The sequence below is a fragment of the Ananas comosus genome, linkage group 14 (assembly GCF_001540865.1).
Source record: "Ananas comosus cultivar F153 linkage group 14, ASM154086v1, whole genome shotgun sequence".
Classification (NCBI taxonomy): Eukaryota; Viridiplantae; Streptophyta; class Magnoliopsida; order Poales; family Bromeliaceae; genus Ananas; species Ananas comosus.
In genome coordinates, this window is record NC_033634.1 from 3,495,279 (window position 1) to 3,513,955 (window position 18,677).

General features: G+C 36.6%; 2 protein-coding genes across 3 annotated transcripts; both read right to left on the reverse strand.

Annotated features, from left to right (window-relative positions):
• Positions 1,972–11,344, reverse strand: LOC109720048 (preprotein translocase subunit SCY2, chloroplastic). The gene is made up of 13 exons (XM_020246921.1): positions 11,339–11,344; positions 9,598–10,195; positions 9,191–9,279; positions 8,664–8,743; positions 8,460–8,549; positions 7,083–7,174; positions 6,570–6,653; positions 5,593–5,734; positions 4,953–5,072; positions 4,738–4,867; positions 3,410–3,533; positions 3,179–3,285; positions 1,972–2,608 (listed from the first exon to the last, which is right to left on the reverse strand). Exons 1-13 carry the CDS (start codon positions 11,342–11,344, stop codon positions 2,513–2,515), a joined length of 1,758 nt encoding a protein of 585 aa, XP_020102510.1. The 3' UTR covers positions 1,972–2,512.
• LOC109720104 (kinesin-like protein KIN-14J) lies at positions 11,523–16,310 on the reverse strand. 2 transcript variants are annotated; one of them, XM_020246988.1, is made up of 12 exons: positions 16,121–16,310; positions 15,801–15,862; positions 15,593–15,677; positions 15,119–15,490; positions 14,653–14,932; positions 14,381–14,542; positions 13,965–14,180; positions 13,826–13,863; positions 13,487–13,650; positions 13,271–13,384; positions 13,146–13,187; positions 11,523–12,528 (listed from the first exon to the last, which is right to left on the reverse strand). In XM_020246988.1, the coding sequence occupies exons 1-12, from the start codon at positions 16,176–16,178 to the stop codon at positions 11,686–11,688; spliced, it is 2,436 nt and encodes an 811-aa protein (XP_020102577.1). In that variant the 5' UTR covers positions 16,179–16,310; the 3' UTR covers positions 11,523–11,685. The 2 variants fall into 2 exon arrangements, with proteins under 2 accessions (XP_020102577.1, XP_020102576.1); XM_020246987.1 differs by having other exon boundaries at positions 15,801–15,865.

The following is an 18,677-nucleotide window of genomic DNA, read 5'->3' on the forward strand; positions in this document are numbered from 1 at the left end:
AATTATCATTCAACTTAAATGAAATGACTCGAAAGGTTGGATGGTAAAATCCAAATTTTTATAGATCGGATAGAAGGATCAAAATGGATTGCCGCACATATTACAAATTTGACCAACTTAGTACATTTAGAAAGTTTGGAAGCCACGTAAATTCGTTTAGTGACCAAAGTAAAATAAGCAAAAGTTTGAGGGCTAAAAGTGCAACTTATTTAGGGATGCAAATGGATCCGCGTTGGTGGAGCTCCGTCCCGATCCGCCCCGAATGGGATGGTAAGTGGGAACAAAAAATATAGAAAAATATAACCCGCCCCGAATCCGTCCCGATCCGCCAAGTAAATAGAGTGGGAGGCTGGAGACTATTTTCTTCCTTCAATCTATCCCGATCCGTTAAAAATCCGCTCCCGCCCGATCCGCCCCGAATGGAGCGGTAAGTGGGAGCCAAAAATAAAATGAAAAGTAACCCGGCCCGAATCTGCCCCGCCCAGATAAGAAATGGAGCCGGAGGTGGGGGAATTCTCCCGCCCCCCGGATCCGCCTCGTTTGCATCCCTAAACTTATTACATTTATTTTTTTTTAAGAGAATGATAGCAAACTATTAGCTTTAGTATTATATTTTTTAAAAAAACATAAACTTAGTTGGAAATATAATCACTCACCTTTTTTTCAAAAATAAATTTAAAATTTCGAACGGGAGATCTCAAATATTAACCATTAAAAAGTCTTTTGCAGCATGGGAATAGTTGGTAATTTATCCTAATTGTTTACTTGTTTGGTTGTTGATTTGTATTTGGAAAGAAAGGTATCTAGAAAGGATGGACAAAATCTTGTAAAACAATTGCATAGGCTATCTAAATTAGTCGCTATTTGGATACATAAATATAATATTCAGTATTTTATTAATTTATTTGCAAAATATATATTATTAGTACATAAAAAATATGATAGTACTTGAAAGTACGATCAAATATATATGAAATAAATACTATATTTAGTCTTCAAATCATTTCTCGAAATAAACCAAATCATCCCTTACCTTATCATATCCTAAATATTAACTAAGACTTTTTTAAAAACAAAAATAAAATTTCTAATTTTAATCAGAAAAAAAATTATGCAGAATAAACTATACAAATATCCTCACATAAAATTTTTCGAAATCCAAACAAAGAACTTCATCTCATTATCATTCCTTTCAACCCTGAACATCTTAAAAAAAAAAAAAAAAGAAAGAAAATATTAAACTGAAATTTATTAATAATTTGAGAAAGGACAAGTTAGCTTGCACGGCCCATAGAAGATATGGTGCACCGGGTCCACGAAACATTTTCTCCAGTCGTCGTGTTGGACGCGCAGCCAACTGCTGCGTGCTGGCAGGTCGTCCCACGTGGAAGCCGCTGTTTTTTTTTTTCTTTTTTTATCTTTCCTTTTTTTTATATTTTTTTGGGTAAAATTTACACACGCCCCTTACATATATTCCATTTTTGAAACAAACCCCTCAAATTCTCCGCGATGATTGTTCCTTTCAAGTTAGAGAAAGCCAAAAAGCTTGCAATTTTTGTGTGAGAAAAGTTATCAAATATTTTAAATCAAACAAATTGAAAGATTGAATATGAAAATCTGAGAGTTCTAAAAATTGGGTAGTTGAATCAAAATAGAATAGTTCGGATTTCTATACAATTTTACCTTTTGTTTATTTAATGATGGTTCCTTTTAATTTAATCACTTACAACTATATCTTTTCCAACTGATGAACCTGAAGATTTCAATTAACTGCAAGCGGTTGATAGTTAAGCAAAACATTTGTCTCTGCAAACTTCTAAATTTAATTTAAAATGCAATTAAATTGAAGCATTTAAAAGCGCAGAGGGAGTTGGTTTAATTTTGCTCCTCAACACGCAGAAAAGAAAAAGGCTAGCAAACCAGGAGACTTTTGATATGTAAAGTTAGCTACCATGCAAACAAGTAAAAATCTAAATAAACACTCCAACCATTTCTTTAAGATATTAAATAAAAAAAGAACCTTCAAAAGGTTTTACATACAATTTCATAGGAATGAAAAGATAACAAACAGAAAATTAGCAGCAAACCTTACCCTTTCGTTTTTTTTCTTTTCAATTATCACTATATATTACATTAACCTCACTGAGAAACTGAGTTAGCATACTTTCCAGCAGAAACAAACATTCCACAGTTTTTATCAACTGGAAAAACCCTAATGTTCCGCAATTTCAACACCATTTCGCAAGCGCTATTCTAATTCCTATAAAAATATAACAAGGAAATTCCAAAGCAAAAGGAAGATCAAGAGAAATTGATCTCCATGTAACTTCACCTTTTATCCTCCCTCTTCATATGCTTGCCATCTTTAAGGTAATTTTCTGTGCAATGTGCCAATGATGACAACTCCCGGGGCGAGTGCTTACATTGATGGCACCAGCACGACAGCTGATATGAGAAAACAGGCTATTCTTGGTAGTAAATGACGGTGACGCTGTTGTTTTTGATTCTTTCCTTATTGTGGAACACCGTATCTCCTCAAAACCTTGCTTAGGGCCGGCATTACATTATACGCCTGATAGGATCTTCTCAATTCTATTATTGAGCCGACCTGCAATAGCCGTTACACTTATCACGCTAAAAAGCTCTAACTTACGTAAATGCAACGAATGAACCCTCTGGAAAGGCATGATTGTATCTTTAGGAAACTGCATTTCAAAAATAACTGATTGAAATCACCTAATGTGCGCTCTATGTGGAACCACAATTACTACCTATTACGTACTCTTTATGTAACACCAACAAATATGCGAAATTGCACAAATTCACCCGAAAGGAAAGAGTGGGTTCTCCTGCCCTTGTGTAAGTTATAAATAATAATTACATCAAATGATGATAGATATAGGCAAAGGCACCCAGTACTGATAAATCTTTATCACAAAAAAGAATGTGCAACTACTTGAGCTCTTTACCAAGCGCCAGTATGCCATGGTTCTGACAGCTGATTATAAAAGAGATTTGATAATGTAAACATTAAAGGCCGCCTACGAAGCCCATGGCCGATCGATAGTATAATGCTAAATGATAAAATGTTACATAGAACAGCAGCAAATGATATTGTATAATCATCATACCGAATTATCACATTCAAAACAATAAGGATGTTTAAAGCTGCACTTACAATGATCAGGACTGATGTAAACCCAATTGCAAATTGTTTGTTAATGCGTTTCAGATAATGATCAAGCAATGTAGAAGAGGTAGCTAAAACACTTAGTAACAATCCTCCTGCGAAAAAAATGAGAATGTTGGTAAATTGATATTGATGAACTCACCAAATTCTTTAGTATGAGATGCAACAAAGAGAGATTATCCATCATACGATAAATATTTGAAATTGAAACAAACATACCCCAAAAGCGTGTTGATGCTTGAATCTTTGTTAAATGCTCAATTGTTGCCTTTCCAGGCTTTATCTTCGGTATACGAGCACCCATCTTTGTCATGTAATCAGCAATCTCTTTAGGCAAGTTTGCCTACCATCACAGAGTCAGTTGAGCAAGAAGGAATATTCGACAAAAAATGTTAAAAAGAGGAAAGCAAGCAACTGTGACAAAGAACATGTTGAGAAATAATAGATTGTTGGGATTCTACATTTTACACTAAAATTTGGATATTCAATATGAAGAACGGCAGAAACTAGTCGCTGCACTTGTTGTTTGCATCCCCTCAAAAAATTGTTGGTTTAAGCTCTGAAACTGCAAAACAATATTATTCAGTTTTTCACCCTTTGAAAAATCATCTGGATCGATGTGTCTTTTATATTCTCTGCATCTAACTCTCATCCAAGCCAACGACAACGAGCCAAGCTCAATTTGGCTTGAAATGTCAAGCTCAAGAATTGTTCACATTCTATAGCAATTTGAGCAGAGCCAAGGTCTGTTCAGCTTGCTTAAGCTTCAATCATTTACACCACTGTTACACAGCACCAACCTACCACTCAGAAATGAGAAGAATAGACAAAGAAACTTCTGGACGAAGTTCTATAGGTGTCAGGAGACTGATCTACATGAAGCCTGCAGCTCTTCATATTTGTCACCATACCATTCAATGGATGAGTGAATGCTAAAACTTGATACTTGGAAGCAAAGTGTTATGTCTTAGCATTAGATTAGTGTTTATCGTTATCACTCTATCATAATAAAGTCTTGCATTGTAAGATATTCATAGGTTACAGTATGGAGGAGATATTCAAAAATACATTATTTATCTTTTGGCTCTATAAGTTGGCTCTATAATTGCTACATCAATTTTAAATTCCTATCTTGCAAGGTCAGAATATTTTTAAGCTTTCAGTTTTAGCTCATTTAGGAATCTAGAAAGACACTGTATGGAAATTTACAGTCAAAAGTCTAGAAGTGTGTCTCCAATATCCTTATGGTATCCACACTCAACAAACAGAATTCAATCAATTTAAGGAATTATTATTGAGAGTATTCTTTTCAACTCTAATGTGAGGCAAAAGCTCTTCTCATGAGTGAAACTTCAATGAGCTTAGATTTAAGGCCGAGACGTTCACTGACAGACTTATCAAACAGATCAGGTAAACTACCAAATAAAGACCCACCTGGTGTTCAAATCCTTATCCTTATAATACTCTAGCAATCTAGCTTTCTTATCAAGCGTCAAGAAGAATGTAAATTTATCAAAGTTAATTGGTATGAGATGAAAAATACTTACAATGTCAAATATGTTGAATAGAAAGACAAATAGTGCATAAATCGTATAATAGACCCATGGATATGCCCCAACTGATGATCTAGGGTTCAATATCTCCTTCATCGTTTCCCAAAATGGTGTCCCAAAAATACTGCAAGCAAAGATTGTTGATCAGAAAAAAGTGTATGATGTAACCAAGTAAATAACAAAGTACCTAAGAACCACAACCAAATTACCTAGCCATGATGCCAGGGAAAGCCAATAAATATGTTGTCGTAAGAACAGGCTGCATTCCAGTTGGATTAATGTTAAAGGGTATATAGGGCTCTACCTCTGTTACCGCAGAACCTTCATTTCTATGCACCAAAAGAAGGGAGACAATTTCAGTAGCTTAGAGTTAAATAGATGGCACAACTGCAGCTAAAGTAGGTAACAAGTAGAAAGTTCTCAGAAAGCAAGCAGTGAACCTTATGCAGAGTTTGTTAGTCCATGAATAATACAATTAACATGAATTATAGTAAATATTGAATTGAAACATATTTTAACAAAGTATCGAATATGATATTCAAATAAATATATATAAACAAATAGGATATAGAAGAGTGAAAGGAACCAACACTGGACATCCACAGTGTTAATGCTCAAGCTCATTACATAACAGAGGAATAAAACTATAGTAGCGCTACTCATGGTTACATTGCAGAATCTATTTATATTATTATACGAGTTCCTTGGAAAATCCACACGCACAACATCCTAGTAAATCAAGAATAATTATTATTATAACAAATTCTTGCCATCTTCAGTAAACAAAAGGCAGGCAAATATACAGCAGTAAATACTAAACAAAAACTAGAAACAGCACAGTAATATGACCTTGTACTAGAAGCCAATTTAAAAGCGTAATACTGCAACTTAATCTTCCTACAACCTTCCGTAAGAAGAACTGCCCACATAGTGACTACTGTGAAAATTCCAAGTATCCCAAATATGTACGGCCAGCAGCTGATCAGATTTCCTGATTACAAGTTTAGCGGTTCAATGTGTGAGAGCGAGAAAGGGGAAGAGGGTCCAGTAAATAAACAAGAAAGAAGCAACAACCACACATACTTGATATGCTAATAATGGCAGTAAGTACTCGGTAAAGTTGGCCAAACTAAAAAATAAAAAGAAAATACTTTTATAAAACAAAAAGTTAAGCCCTCCAGCAGTATAGCACATATGCTTAAAAAATGTAGCACTTCGTCCCCCTATGGATTTATTTTAGTTTTCTATAAAGATTTGCCATTGAAAAGGTCACAAAGAGTTGAATTCCATAAAACACAAGGTGGTAAAATGTAGCCCTCTACCACCTAAGATTGGACTAACTACTACTCTTTTATAAAATATAGCATGTTGCAACCTTTTTTTGATGGACAGGTCTTCACAGAAAATGAAAGCAGAAACCATAGGCGGCAAAGTACTATATTTTGAACCACAAGATAGCAAACTACAAATGCACTAGACTATATGAGGGCTTTTTGAGGTTTTCCCTTCTCTAAATAGTGAGCAAAGTCATATAATCCCTGCAGAACAATTCCCATTTCTGAGTCATATGAATTGTATAACTCATTCTGAACATATGATTTAAAGTGAACTCATATTTCGATGTCAACTATATCTGTCGTATATGCCCATCCAAACATATGCACACTGACACTTCCTCTAAAGAGTCCCGATAACGCCGAGCATTTATACAATCAGGCACGATGATGCCACATGGTGGAAACTCTTTTCTCCAAAATCAAGCCAACGCTAACTAAAAGAAGCTCCTTTAAATTAAAAAGTAGGAGTAATAGAATGAAGAAACCAACCTGCAAGCTGAGATAACATCTTGTACAATGTCTCTGTATAACTAGTCAATATGCTCGCACAGATTATCAGTGAAGAACCATGACCTGTATAACATATATAGAATTAGACACAGAAAGGGCATTGTGCTCCACCTGATCATGTAGTGTAGCAAAAGCTTGAAAGATAATTGTCAGAGAAAACCATAAAATAAAACAAGCAAGCTTGAAAGATAAGTGTTAAAAAAAATTTATGTGAATAAAATAAGATAAATAAAAATAAAAACAAAAGTAAACAAATTTTTGACAGCATATGCTGCATGTGCCTTGATATTAGCTAACATCGACTGTGATGCCACCACACGGAACCAGACCTGCCCATCTGATTGTCATACTACAGATAATTTGCAGATAGAAATGTCGTAGTACATCCAATCCAATCAGAAAGATCATAAAATGTGAAGGAAATAACATAGTTTAAAAATATATTTCTGAGCAAAAGCAACAAGGCATGATGATTTTGATAAAAAAATTTACCAAATCCAGATTCTGATATCGTGTCACAAATCCATGTCATAGTCATTGCGCCAACAACCAATAAGATGCTTGTCATGATGATGTGCTTGAATCTGCAAAAAGAAGATTCCACTAGTGACAGATTTGCAAAAATACTATATAAGTTTGAATACATTCTTATATGTAGGAAAAATAAACACAAGTTCCTGGGAGTGTAACGAAAGAATAAAGTCAACGAGCTGTAAAATATAGAACAATTTGAAATAGAGAGCTGTGTGCAACATAATTAGCTATAGTTGGTTCACATTTTGTATGAACGAAAAAAGGTTTTGATGCTTGCAAAGCACTTTCCTGACTTTGGCAGATGCTTAAATTTCTTTCAACAAATGAAAAAGCTGTTTTCAGCTTCTCGGCATATGCTAGAATTTGTGGCTTATAAAGGAAAAAAAAAAAAAAAAAAGAGGCAAAAGAAGGGTAGAACTTCAGATTATGTGGAAGCCGCAAAATCTAGTTAAATGGGGCTATTATCCATCCTTTTTGATCCAGGCTTCTAATAAAGTTTATGGATCAGCCAGATAAATTTACCACTCTCACCCATCTACTGTTCATCTTGTGAGAATATAAAAACTTTAAAGGTTAAATACTTAAATGACAAGTAGTCTCTGATTTTAATCTTTGCCTCCATTTATGTCAAACCACACCCTACAATTCTGGTTTATCAAATTTGAGTGTGTCAGGTAGAAACAAATGCTTCTTACCACTATTTTGGATGAACTTATAGCGCACCAACACCTCCTAGCCTTCTCAGCTAGCACTTTAGCTGTTTGGTACCAGTAGTGCTGGCTGATCAAGGTTCAAACAGGGGCATGCAAATTCCTGGGGAGGGATCTTTGGGCTTTAGGGAATAACCTATGGGCTTCTTCCAGGGTAAAAAAAAGAAAAAAAAAAACCTATGCCAGTTAGGCTCTCTCTAGCAGCGAAAAATAGACACCTTCAAATGATGGAGATGTGATGGAAGTATATGGGACTTGGAGAAACAAAAAGAGAACATGGCTAGAAAGATAAAGAAAATAGAAAAATGGTAATGTCGCAATTTATTATGCTTCACTCACAAGTCACAGCCCTTAATTTTCTTTCCGAGGGCCTCACATTCCAATGCACTCTCACTTTGATAACCATAAACAAATTCTTTTTCAAACTTTACCACAAAAACTTGTAACGCAAAATTAGGAATATAATAGTGCCGAAAAGAAATAATCTTCTAGTAGAACAATTGCACATGAACACTCACATTCAATTGGAATCAAAAGCCTTTAAATTTACAACAAAGTGCACATAATAGGGCTCTAAGCCTCTGAGTTATCTAATCAATGTCAATAAATTAAAAAGGCATCTTACCTATGACTGGCAGCATACACTGAATACTGAAGTGAATAGGACGAAACGATGATAGCTCCCAGTATTGCAAAGCCCAATGAAGTCCACCATCTATAAAGAAGTGTAAGAAATTGCAATTTGAGTATAATCAGAATAACAATGACAGACACAGTAAATTTTCAAAGAGGATCAGTCTCACTGCTCGAGATGGATAACAAGACACACATATAGCCTTTAATCTTCTCCTGGCCATCTAAACCTTCTTTCCGTAGCTTTACCAAGGATGGAACTATATGACAGAGTACCTGCTCATAAAATCAAAAAGTCCATGAGAAAAGCCAAAAAAAAAAAAAGAAGAAGAAACAATATAAAATTAAGTTTATTAATACTCATTTCTGGGGACTGAAAATGAAGCAACAGATTAGAAAGCTCTAATTCACTAATAGTGCTTGAAGATATCGCTTGAAGGTTTCTGGTAAAAGCATCGGAGTCTGGGAAAGACTATGCTATTGGAACTGTGTCCCAGTGTGGAAGCTATTAGTGAATAAGATGTTTTGTCCAGAAAGATAACGCAGTATGATTAGGGAATACACTATTAGTGAATAAGATGTTTTGTCCAGAAAGATAACGCAGTATGATTAGGGAATACAGAAGAAAGTAATACCCAAGTAACCAGTTGTAATTAGTAATTTGGTGAATAGCGTTACAGCATCGAATTACACAAATAATCATCAAAGAACGGAGATCATAACCTGCATAAGAATGGATGCAGAAATCTGATGACTGATTCCAAGCTGGAAAAGTGAAAGCTTCAACTCCGCAGTAAAATCACCCAAATCATCTGCATGAAAAGGGAGCTCAAAAAATAAGCACTACTTAGCAGCAGCTCAAAAAATAAATATGACTCAAACAATAAGTACTATGATAACACAATTAAACAATTTCGTATATCTCAAAACTTATACACTGCGGCCTCAATATAATCTCGCTAATTGACAATAAATAATATGGCAAAAACCTTGCTTTCATAGTGATTAAAATCACAAATTGATCACAACTCAAGCATAGATGCAGCAATTAAATTGCCATTAAAAGTCTCGATTCGGTTTCAAACAACATTATTGTCCCGAAAGTTTCGAAAAACCAGATGCTCACTCACCGGCGGCCCCGGGAGTGAAGCTGAGGTAGGTTTCCGGTATCAATCTCCGATCAAAGCCTGGGAGGGGGACGAAGTAGCCGACGCGGCTGAGCACGATGAGGGCGGCGGTGACGGCGAGCCTCCGGCGGATCTCACTCTTGAAGAAGGCGTCCGCCGCGCCGTCGACGACCGACCCGATGCGGCCGAGGTCCAGGAACCTGTTCTTGTACCTCTCGCCTCTTCCGCTTCTCCCCTCCGCTCCGAACGCGTCGGATGGCGCTGCGGCGGCGGCGGCGGCGGCGGCGGTGGGCTTCGCGGGGAAGCGGCGAGTGGGCGAAGAGAGAGTGAGAGTCCGTTTGAGGTGTGAACAGAGACTACGGTGGTGGTGGTGGGGGGATGGGAATTTGTAGACGACGAAGGGTCGGGGGCGGAGAGGGAGGGGGAGGGGNGGAGGGGGAGGGGGAGGGGGAGGGGGGAGGAGAACGATGGCGAGAGCGCCGCCGCCATGGGCGAGGAGGATGGAGGAGGCGAAGGGGAGAGTGGAGAGAAATGGAGAGAAGCTTCCGCGGCTTCTGCCACTCCACCGATCGATAAAAAGCCTCTCCCTCTCTGTCCCTCTCTAAACCCCTGCAGCTCACTAACAAAAAAAAACAACGTACCATTAATAATTGTTTGGCTTATATTCCAGAAAGCAATTATAGAGTCAAAAATATATTATTTTTATTTCAACAGAGTATTTGATAATTTTTTGAAAAAAAATTGGATTATACTTTTTAAAATAAGTTTTTTTTTTTAATTTTAGAGTTCTCAAATCTGATTTTGATTTTTATCTCAAATTTTAAGTTTAATTTAAATTATATATTCTAAATTCTAATTTTTAAATTATTTTTGCTAGATAAATCAATACAAAAATCAGTCAATATTGATTGGGTAAAAATGCTACAGGCGAATCTGGATCAGTTGATCATGCTTTCATCGGAAAATTTCACTCAAGGTTAATAGAGTTGTGCATTTGCATCTGCATATCTTTTCAATCTTTGATGACACTTTTCAATATTGTTTACTTTTTCTCAGCTGCTTATTTTCATCCTTCTATTCTCTTTATTTTTTATTCTTTAATATTGATTAATCAGTATAATCTTATTGTGTTTCTCTTAAAAAAAATGAACTAACCCCCAACTTTTTTATAGTGGCACCTCTAGTTTCTTTTTCTTTTTTTTTTTCCTTTGTGAACACTGGAATAAAGTAATTTTAGCACAATAAATTAAAAATTTTATCTAATTTGATTGGTAATTTTATCAAATTTAATTGTTTAAACTACTTAGTGGCAAATAAAACAAAATTGTTTAACTATTAATAGCTTGTTAAGCCATATAATTTTAAAAAAATTTCTTAAAGGGTATAATTTAAAAAAAATAAAAGTTGAGTTTATTTTAGAACGCTATATAGTTGAGGAGGTCTCTATACATTTTTACACATTCATTTTTTGTTTCATGGGAGATTACCGAGTTTTGTATGGAATGTAGCACGAGACGTATTTATTTTATCGTATTGTGCCAATAAGATTCTGATACAATATAGCTCCCATGCTGATGACATAATTCAAAATCCTTTTTACTTTAAATTAGTAAATAATTTTTTCAATAAAATTCGAATGATTTGATAAAGATATATAATAAGTAACTAGAAAATTTTATTGCTAAGAAAAATAAATTTTTTATATTATTATGTGTAGGCACACATATATTTTTTTGTAACCGACACGCATCGGTATAGCCCGGCACACTCCGTGTCGTACCATACCAGTAAGTTTATGGCACGATTCCGTGCCACAGTTCTTAAATTTCTTACCAATGGAACGATTATTATACAAATTATTATCTTGATTTTTGGTAATTGAGATAAAAATACCTTGACTCAATCATCGAGAACAAGCTTTTCTCACCAAATTATACAAAAGAATTCAATTCATAAGTCTCAAATGTTACATCAATCCAGTAACACTATCTTGCACTCCTCATACAATGCCAATCTCAAGCAGTAAAATAAAAGAAACAAACAAAAAACCGAAAACTATCACAGCTTGTTATTTCCAGCAACTGTTCTTAATTAGATCACAGATCTTCGTCTATCGGTGCACAGCACACGTTGGGCGCTCCCCCATCTTGCCACCGATCCCTTCTCCTTCAAAGGTTGGTTAAACAACCCGAATCCTGAGGTCATAGTACTCCTCGCTCGCGCAGGCGAGCCAAGGATCACTCTTTTCTGCACACTAAAACATAACTTGCTGGTTGGTGCCTGCTGCACATCACTAAACAAGCCATTTGGATTTGCTTTCGGAGTCGAAATAAGCTGAAGCCTTTTTCTCGGAGAGGAGATCGTCGGAATCTTCGATTGCCATAAGGCCAACATAGGGGGCGGACTCGGGAACTTGCTGCTTAATGAAATGTCTCTGAATCTCCCTTTGCTGTCCGGAGTTGCTGCCACTGCTGCTGCTGCTGCTAGTGGTGTTCCTGGAATCGAACTAAACGCTGCCACCGACCTCCTCCTGGGTATTCTTAAATGAGATAGTTGATGATGTGCCATTTTCTTTTCAGGAACTGAGGATTGCGGTTCTTCATTTACTGGTAACATGGCAACTGAGGCTCTTCTCTTAGGCTGGATTCCTACATGCCGCACCATAGGTGCCAGCGATATCCTTCTTGCCTTACCGACTGTTTTGATGAGCTCGCCATTTGAGGCTTTACCGGTTGTAGGAATGTTCTCTTTATTTTGTATTCGGGGTATCATAGTTATGTTTCTTCTCTGAGGAACTGTATTAGGCAAGGAGTTGGTGGTGATTCCGCGTAAAGGAGGCCTCAGCCTTGTAGGAGCCAGTGGTGGCTTTGGATATTTGGAAGTATCTCTAGCAGTTTTCTTCTCTTCAGCAAGTTGAGCTTCAAGATCTCTAACCTGTCATTCATCGAATGAAAGTTAATTCATGGGAAAATGTAAAGGAAAAGAGTGATGACATAAAATTGTGAAACTACGTTGTCAAGACTAGCAATTCTTTGTGGAACTGTTTCGGAAGGTATAGATTTATATCACGTAAGCGGTCCCATGTTAGGCCGGTTTCGCAAAATAAACACTCAAAAATAAGCCTATGTGACATGTGAATATGAATCCTCACTACTCGAATTGCACCCAAAGTCGCATCCTTATATGATTAAATTCTGTCTAAATCTTTTCTAACCATCTCTCATATTTCCACAACATACACTAGGGTAAGATTTCTCCAAAAAGATGGACATTTTGTATCTTTAAATTATATGCGCCATACTATCTCAAACACCTTTTTCCTTATTTTATCCTAAGTTGGATCTTCACCCATTTTAGAGTTGCAAACATTTGATTTGTCCTAATCCTATCTTTCATTGTATTATTCTTGTTTTCAAGAAAAGACTGACAGAAACCTGCATTTTTCGATCAAGGTGAACTTGACTGAAAATGAAAAAAAATCCTGTTAAGGAAAAAAGCAAAAGACAAGATAGGAGTGGAGAAGACAGCTAGTAAAGTACTTTTCAACATACCCTTTGTTGATAATTCCTGCATGTTTGTTCAGCATCTCTGATCTGTCAATCACAAATCCATTTAGTTACAGTAAGCAAACGAAAGAAAATTCAAAGTGCAATAATAAGCAATAATAAAATTTCACCTTTTCTTGAAGTGCTTTGAAAACATTCTCCCTCGATGCATATTTAAGATGCATCAGCTGCAGGCTTTCATTTAATCTTGCTGTTTCCTTCTCCTCCTGTCGAAGTTTCTCTGCCTGTGAAAAGGACGCGAGAGAGTTGCTTAGTGAATCTATAAATGGCATGAGCAATAGTCACACATAAAAATCTTTCTATCAGATCAGTAGGCCATTTGTTACCATTTGTTTGAGTTTGAAACTTTCGGCTGCATCTGATTGTTTACGTACAGGCCCATACTCTATTCCCCTCACTCGACTGGCAAAGTTCAAGGAGCAGAGAGTTTCTCCTAGATCAGCTGAACTAGGACTAATCTGTGCAAACATAAGGGTCTTGCAATCTCCTCCTGTTAACATAAATTATTCCTATTCAGGAAGTTACACATTCCCTTTCACAAGCAATGAAAAAAAGTACAGCAAATAGAGATAAGGAAGCTATTAAAGTATCGAGCCATCGACCCACTTACTATCATCAGATAACAAGTATATCTTGAACAACTTGAAGAATGATTAAGAACTAACCTAGAGAACTCTGAAGCAGATGGGTAAGCTTCGAATTCCTGCAATTATTTTTTTTTTTGAACAACATGATTATTAGTTAGGGGATGAAGATCCCATTTCTTAAACAATACAACAAAGATACGAAAACAGTGATTGATACCTATATGGTATATGAGGATTTTTCGAGGCAAGGGCTGATATAACATCTCCAAGAGCAGATAGAGACTTATTAATGAACTGCGACTCCTTGAGCCTCTCTCCCTCCACCTCAATCTTCGCAACACGTTCGCTTCCAGCTAGATCAACCAGCCACAGGTGGCTCTTGCTTCTTTGCCCATTCACCAAATTCTCCCTCTTCACCATTACTCTTACCAAGCTGTTGCACAACTAATTTGGTCATGAATGAGGTTTTTTTTCTTTTTTTGTCGAATGACTAACTAAATCAGTATAGCAAAGACCACATTCCTATTAATGGCTCTCCATCTTTCTAATTCATGAAAACATACAAAGGATACATGTGAAACATTCAAGTAAAAAACTTGGTTATAATTCAACACAAATGAAGCAGAAACTAACCAGTGAGAACGGCTACTGAGCTCGTTGGCATTAGTCGATCCAACAGATCGATTCCGCGCACCAATTTTTAGCATCTCCCAAACTTCATCAATGGAGTGGACCTGAGCTTCAACCAACCCAGGCACTTCCTGAGTCCCATCTGCAGCTTGCTTTATCTCCAATCTACATGAAATACAACAAACAAATCAAACAAAACATAATTTAATATTCCATAATCATTTCAAACTGACAAAAAAACAAGCAGGAAGAAAAAAAGAATAATCATTTCTTACTTTTTTGCCTGTTGGTCAGAGTTGTCGGCGAGAAGGTCTCGGATTTTCTCATTATAGACCTCCAACATGCTCACGGAAAATTCATGCTTCTCAGAGGAGCCTCCCCCCTTAGAGCTCCTGAAAAGCTCTTCTAGGGCCCTATAGTTGACACCCCTGTTCTCCGGGGTCCCTTCCATTGTGAAAGTCTTTCCTGTTCCCGTTTGCCCGTAAGCAAAAATGCAGACGTTGAACCCATCCATCACCGATCTCACAATTGGCAATGTCTCCGCAAAAACCGCCTCTACATGTACCACAAATTTTTAATAGACCATTAATTTCTACCAGCACAATAACTTTTTAAGCCAAAATCTACGCACATTTTACATCATTAATTTTTTTAAAAAAGTTCAAATTCAATTCACTTGAAGCCAAGTACTATAACTACACAAGTTTAACAAATCAGCTAAATGAATGGGTGAATCATTACCTTGACCATCCCTTGGTCCAAAGACGTGATCGAACTTGAATTGCTTCTTGGAAGAGTCGGAACAGATAATCTGCAACTCGGTGTCGTGAGACGGATCAAGATCGATGACAGAAGAATGGCCTTTCGAGATCTCTTCCGAGCTAAGCGGCCGGCACCGGCAAAACACCCGTATGTTCCCCTTCAGCTCGATCAGCTCGTTGTAAAGCCGCTTCCTTTCCGAGCATTCCTCTGTGTACTTCCTCTTCAGGACATTGTATCTGGCCCCGCACTCCTCGACACACTTGTTCTTTAGGGTTTCGCACTCGGCCTGTAGCAATTCAATTTCGGAAACCTTTTCTTGGTGCTTCTTGAATAGAGTATTGTACTTGGTCCCTTAGACACAGAAAATGGAATTTGATTAATTCATGGAGAAAGGAAAAAAACACCCAAAGTTTCATTGAAAAAAGAAAGAAAATGAAAAGCGCGATGAGATACCAAGAAGCTGGAGAGCAAGCGAGAGATCGGGGCCGGAGATTCCTTTCAGGGTGGGAGAAGGAATGAGGCAATCATCCTTAAACGCCTGAGGGAAGAGATATGAACATAAAAATTTGTATTTAAACACTAAAATTGAGATTTAACACTATGAATTAAGAGTGCAAATTCGATCCATCCCACAAAACGATAATAATGTGAAATTGATAACCTGGATGATGTTGCTCGAATCCTCTTCCATCTCCTCGGATACAACATTAGGGTTTTGATCCTCTTCTGAGTCATACGAACAAGATCACATCACAAAATTAACCCCAAATCCATGATTAATGTAGCATGAAAGCTCATTTAATCACAAAAGACGACTTTTCCCCTCCAAAAGAACAACAAAAACTTGTAATTCGAATCGTTTAATCCAACACAGTAGAAAAGAAACAGAGGGTTTTGTAGGGTTTGATCACGCATCTAAAAAATCTCTAGAGGGAAAGATAAAAAAAGGGAAACAAGATGGCTATCGAGGGATTCGCATACCTAGGGTTTGTCGAACAAGTTCGCACTTGTTTTGGTCCACCACAGCTTCTTCGCCCATTCTTGTTGTGGTGTGGTTCGGAGGAGTGTTTGTGAAGGTCGAATGGGGGAGAGAGAGAGAGAGAGAGAGAGAGAGAGAGAGAGAGATCTCCAACGGTCGAATGGGGAAGAGGGGGGAAATTCATGGAGGAGGGTTTCGTAAGAACGTTGGGAGATTTTGATTTTTGAATTTGAGAGTTCCGACGACCGTTGGATCGGCAGTGAGCATTTGACGGCTCTGATTTCCACTGGATCTATCACTATTCTCAGTGGACCAGTCCCACCACTTCATCCATGAACCGCCGAAACAACATAGTTTTCGGTTACACATGGACCTTACAGTATTATTTTGTGATTCAAAAATTATACTTAACTATCTTCGGGTCTAATATATTGTTACTTTATCATTCTATAGTTTAAAAATTATACTAAAATAGAGATAAAAACTACAGAATAGTTAAATATAATTTTTTGAACCATAAGATAACAAAATAAGAATAAGCTAAACGATAGGGGGCAAATTGAAGTTTACCCAAAAACAAATAAAAGTGGCAATATAGAAGGGCTCGGTAAGTACATGATTGTTGGGTTTCGAACTTAGCACCTCATACTCTGATACTATAAGTAATAATGTGAAACGATTGTTTTATCTCTGAAAAATAATGTCTTTAATATTTATATTAGTGGTCACGTCCCACCGAATATTGCTCCAAATAGCGAGTTATATAATTATAGCATAATGAAGAATATTTTTTCACAAACAAATGAGAATACTTTTACCTATTCTACATTTCTTTTCTTTCTTATTTATGAAATTTCTTCATGCATAAAATTAAATTGATTGTAGTTTCTTTTTCATAATATTGCATTGGTGACTGCTAAGAATAATCATTTTTTCTTCATAAATATATCCTTGAATTTGTTCTTATCATAGTTATCATTGTAGTAGCCAACTAGTTTCTACAGTAATTTTTTTTTTTAAAAATTATGGTTTTGCAGGATATGAAGCTGCTGATCCAGCAATAAAGCATTATCTTATATTCTTTAGCATGATCTTTGGTGTTGCTATTATCTCCCACTCAAAAACTCAAAGAGACATCAGAGGAAAAGACACATTACATATTAAATATGAATCCATAATCCTTGATCTGGTACCCATATCAAACCAGATTCTGAAGATCCTTGTTCTCACACTAGAGTTACGTGTGTTTACACTTTACACGTTTTGGCAAATTCTAATATACATGTCATTTTCCTTAATTTCATTCTGAAAATGTTCTTTAACCTACAATTCGATTCTGAAATGTTCTTCATCGAGGCTTAGTTTAAGGTCTGTCGAATTTGAAGTGCCGCTGGTCGAAGTTAACTTGCCAATTGCCATGTTTTTTTCAAAGAAAGTTAGCAGATAATGTGGCTGCTACCAGATTCTCTGTCTTAGTTCCTGATTCTTTTGGTGGAGAAGCATCTGTACCTGATAATCCACAGATTTCAAGAGCAGCATGGTTGCAAAAACGTAGCGTGGTATGTCACGACAGCGTTTTTCCGTTTTGATCATAGTGTTTACTCGAGATATTTCCAGAAATTAAGTCGTTTTTTAGATTTTTATATCACTGAAACATTTTCTTCAAGAGCTGCAACTTTTCGAACTCTCAACTTCTCAAATCCTCGCGACTGTTTCCCTTCCTGAAACTTTCCTCATAAGTAGCAATAACACCATTGTTTTCTAAAATAATTTTGCACTGCGCTAACGAGTCGCGTGTTTCTCATGGAGTGATTACTTTTTGTTTGTCCCAATCATCACTTGCTTTTTGAGTGTGTATCAAACTACTTGTAGGATAAAACGCTTGAATATGCAAAAGCAGGAACTGAAGCTTTGAAAAATAAAGGCATATATATCTGCAGTAGGAGCTGCTGGCTTTAGCTGGGGTGGTATGTTTCATATCTGTTCTGACACACATTATAATTTTGAGGGTTAAAGACATCTACACAACTATTTCCTAGTGTCTCAAATCGCTCATTTTAATCTTCCCACTTCCCAGCCAAGATTGTTGTACAACTAGCGAAGTCCGATTGCATCAAAGCGGCTGTCATGCTGCATCTGTCATTTATCACAGTCGATGATATCAAAGGTATGCTTATTTGTTTGACTATACATTTCTATCTTATTAAATGGATTCATCATGTTAATAATATATGCGACGCAACTAGCTGCAGAGTCACTCTCTGGGCTCCAGTTGAGTGTCCAACAGACCATCATGTATATTGATTCTTAAATATACCTACATGTATATTAAATTTATAGGTGAAATCGTGTAGATATGCACGTCGGCATTATGTATGTAAACGTATGCGAAATATGCTCTTGCATATTACTTACTGCTTGGGTTGATGCTGCTATATACAATCCCTTTTAGCTCTTATACTAATAAGAGTTGAGTTGCATTTATGGCCTTTCGGTGTTATTTAGGGGTTGCATTTGAGTACAATCCATATTAGCAATTAATTGAATTGTTGTTGGAAA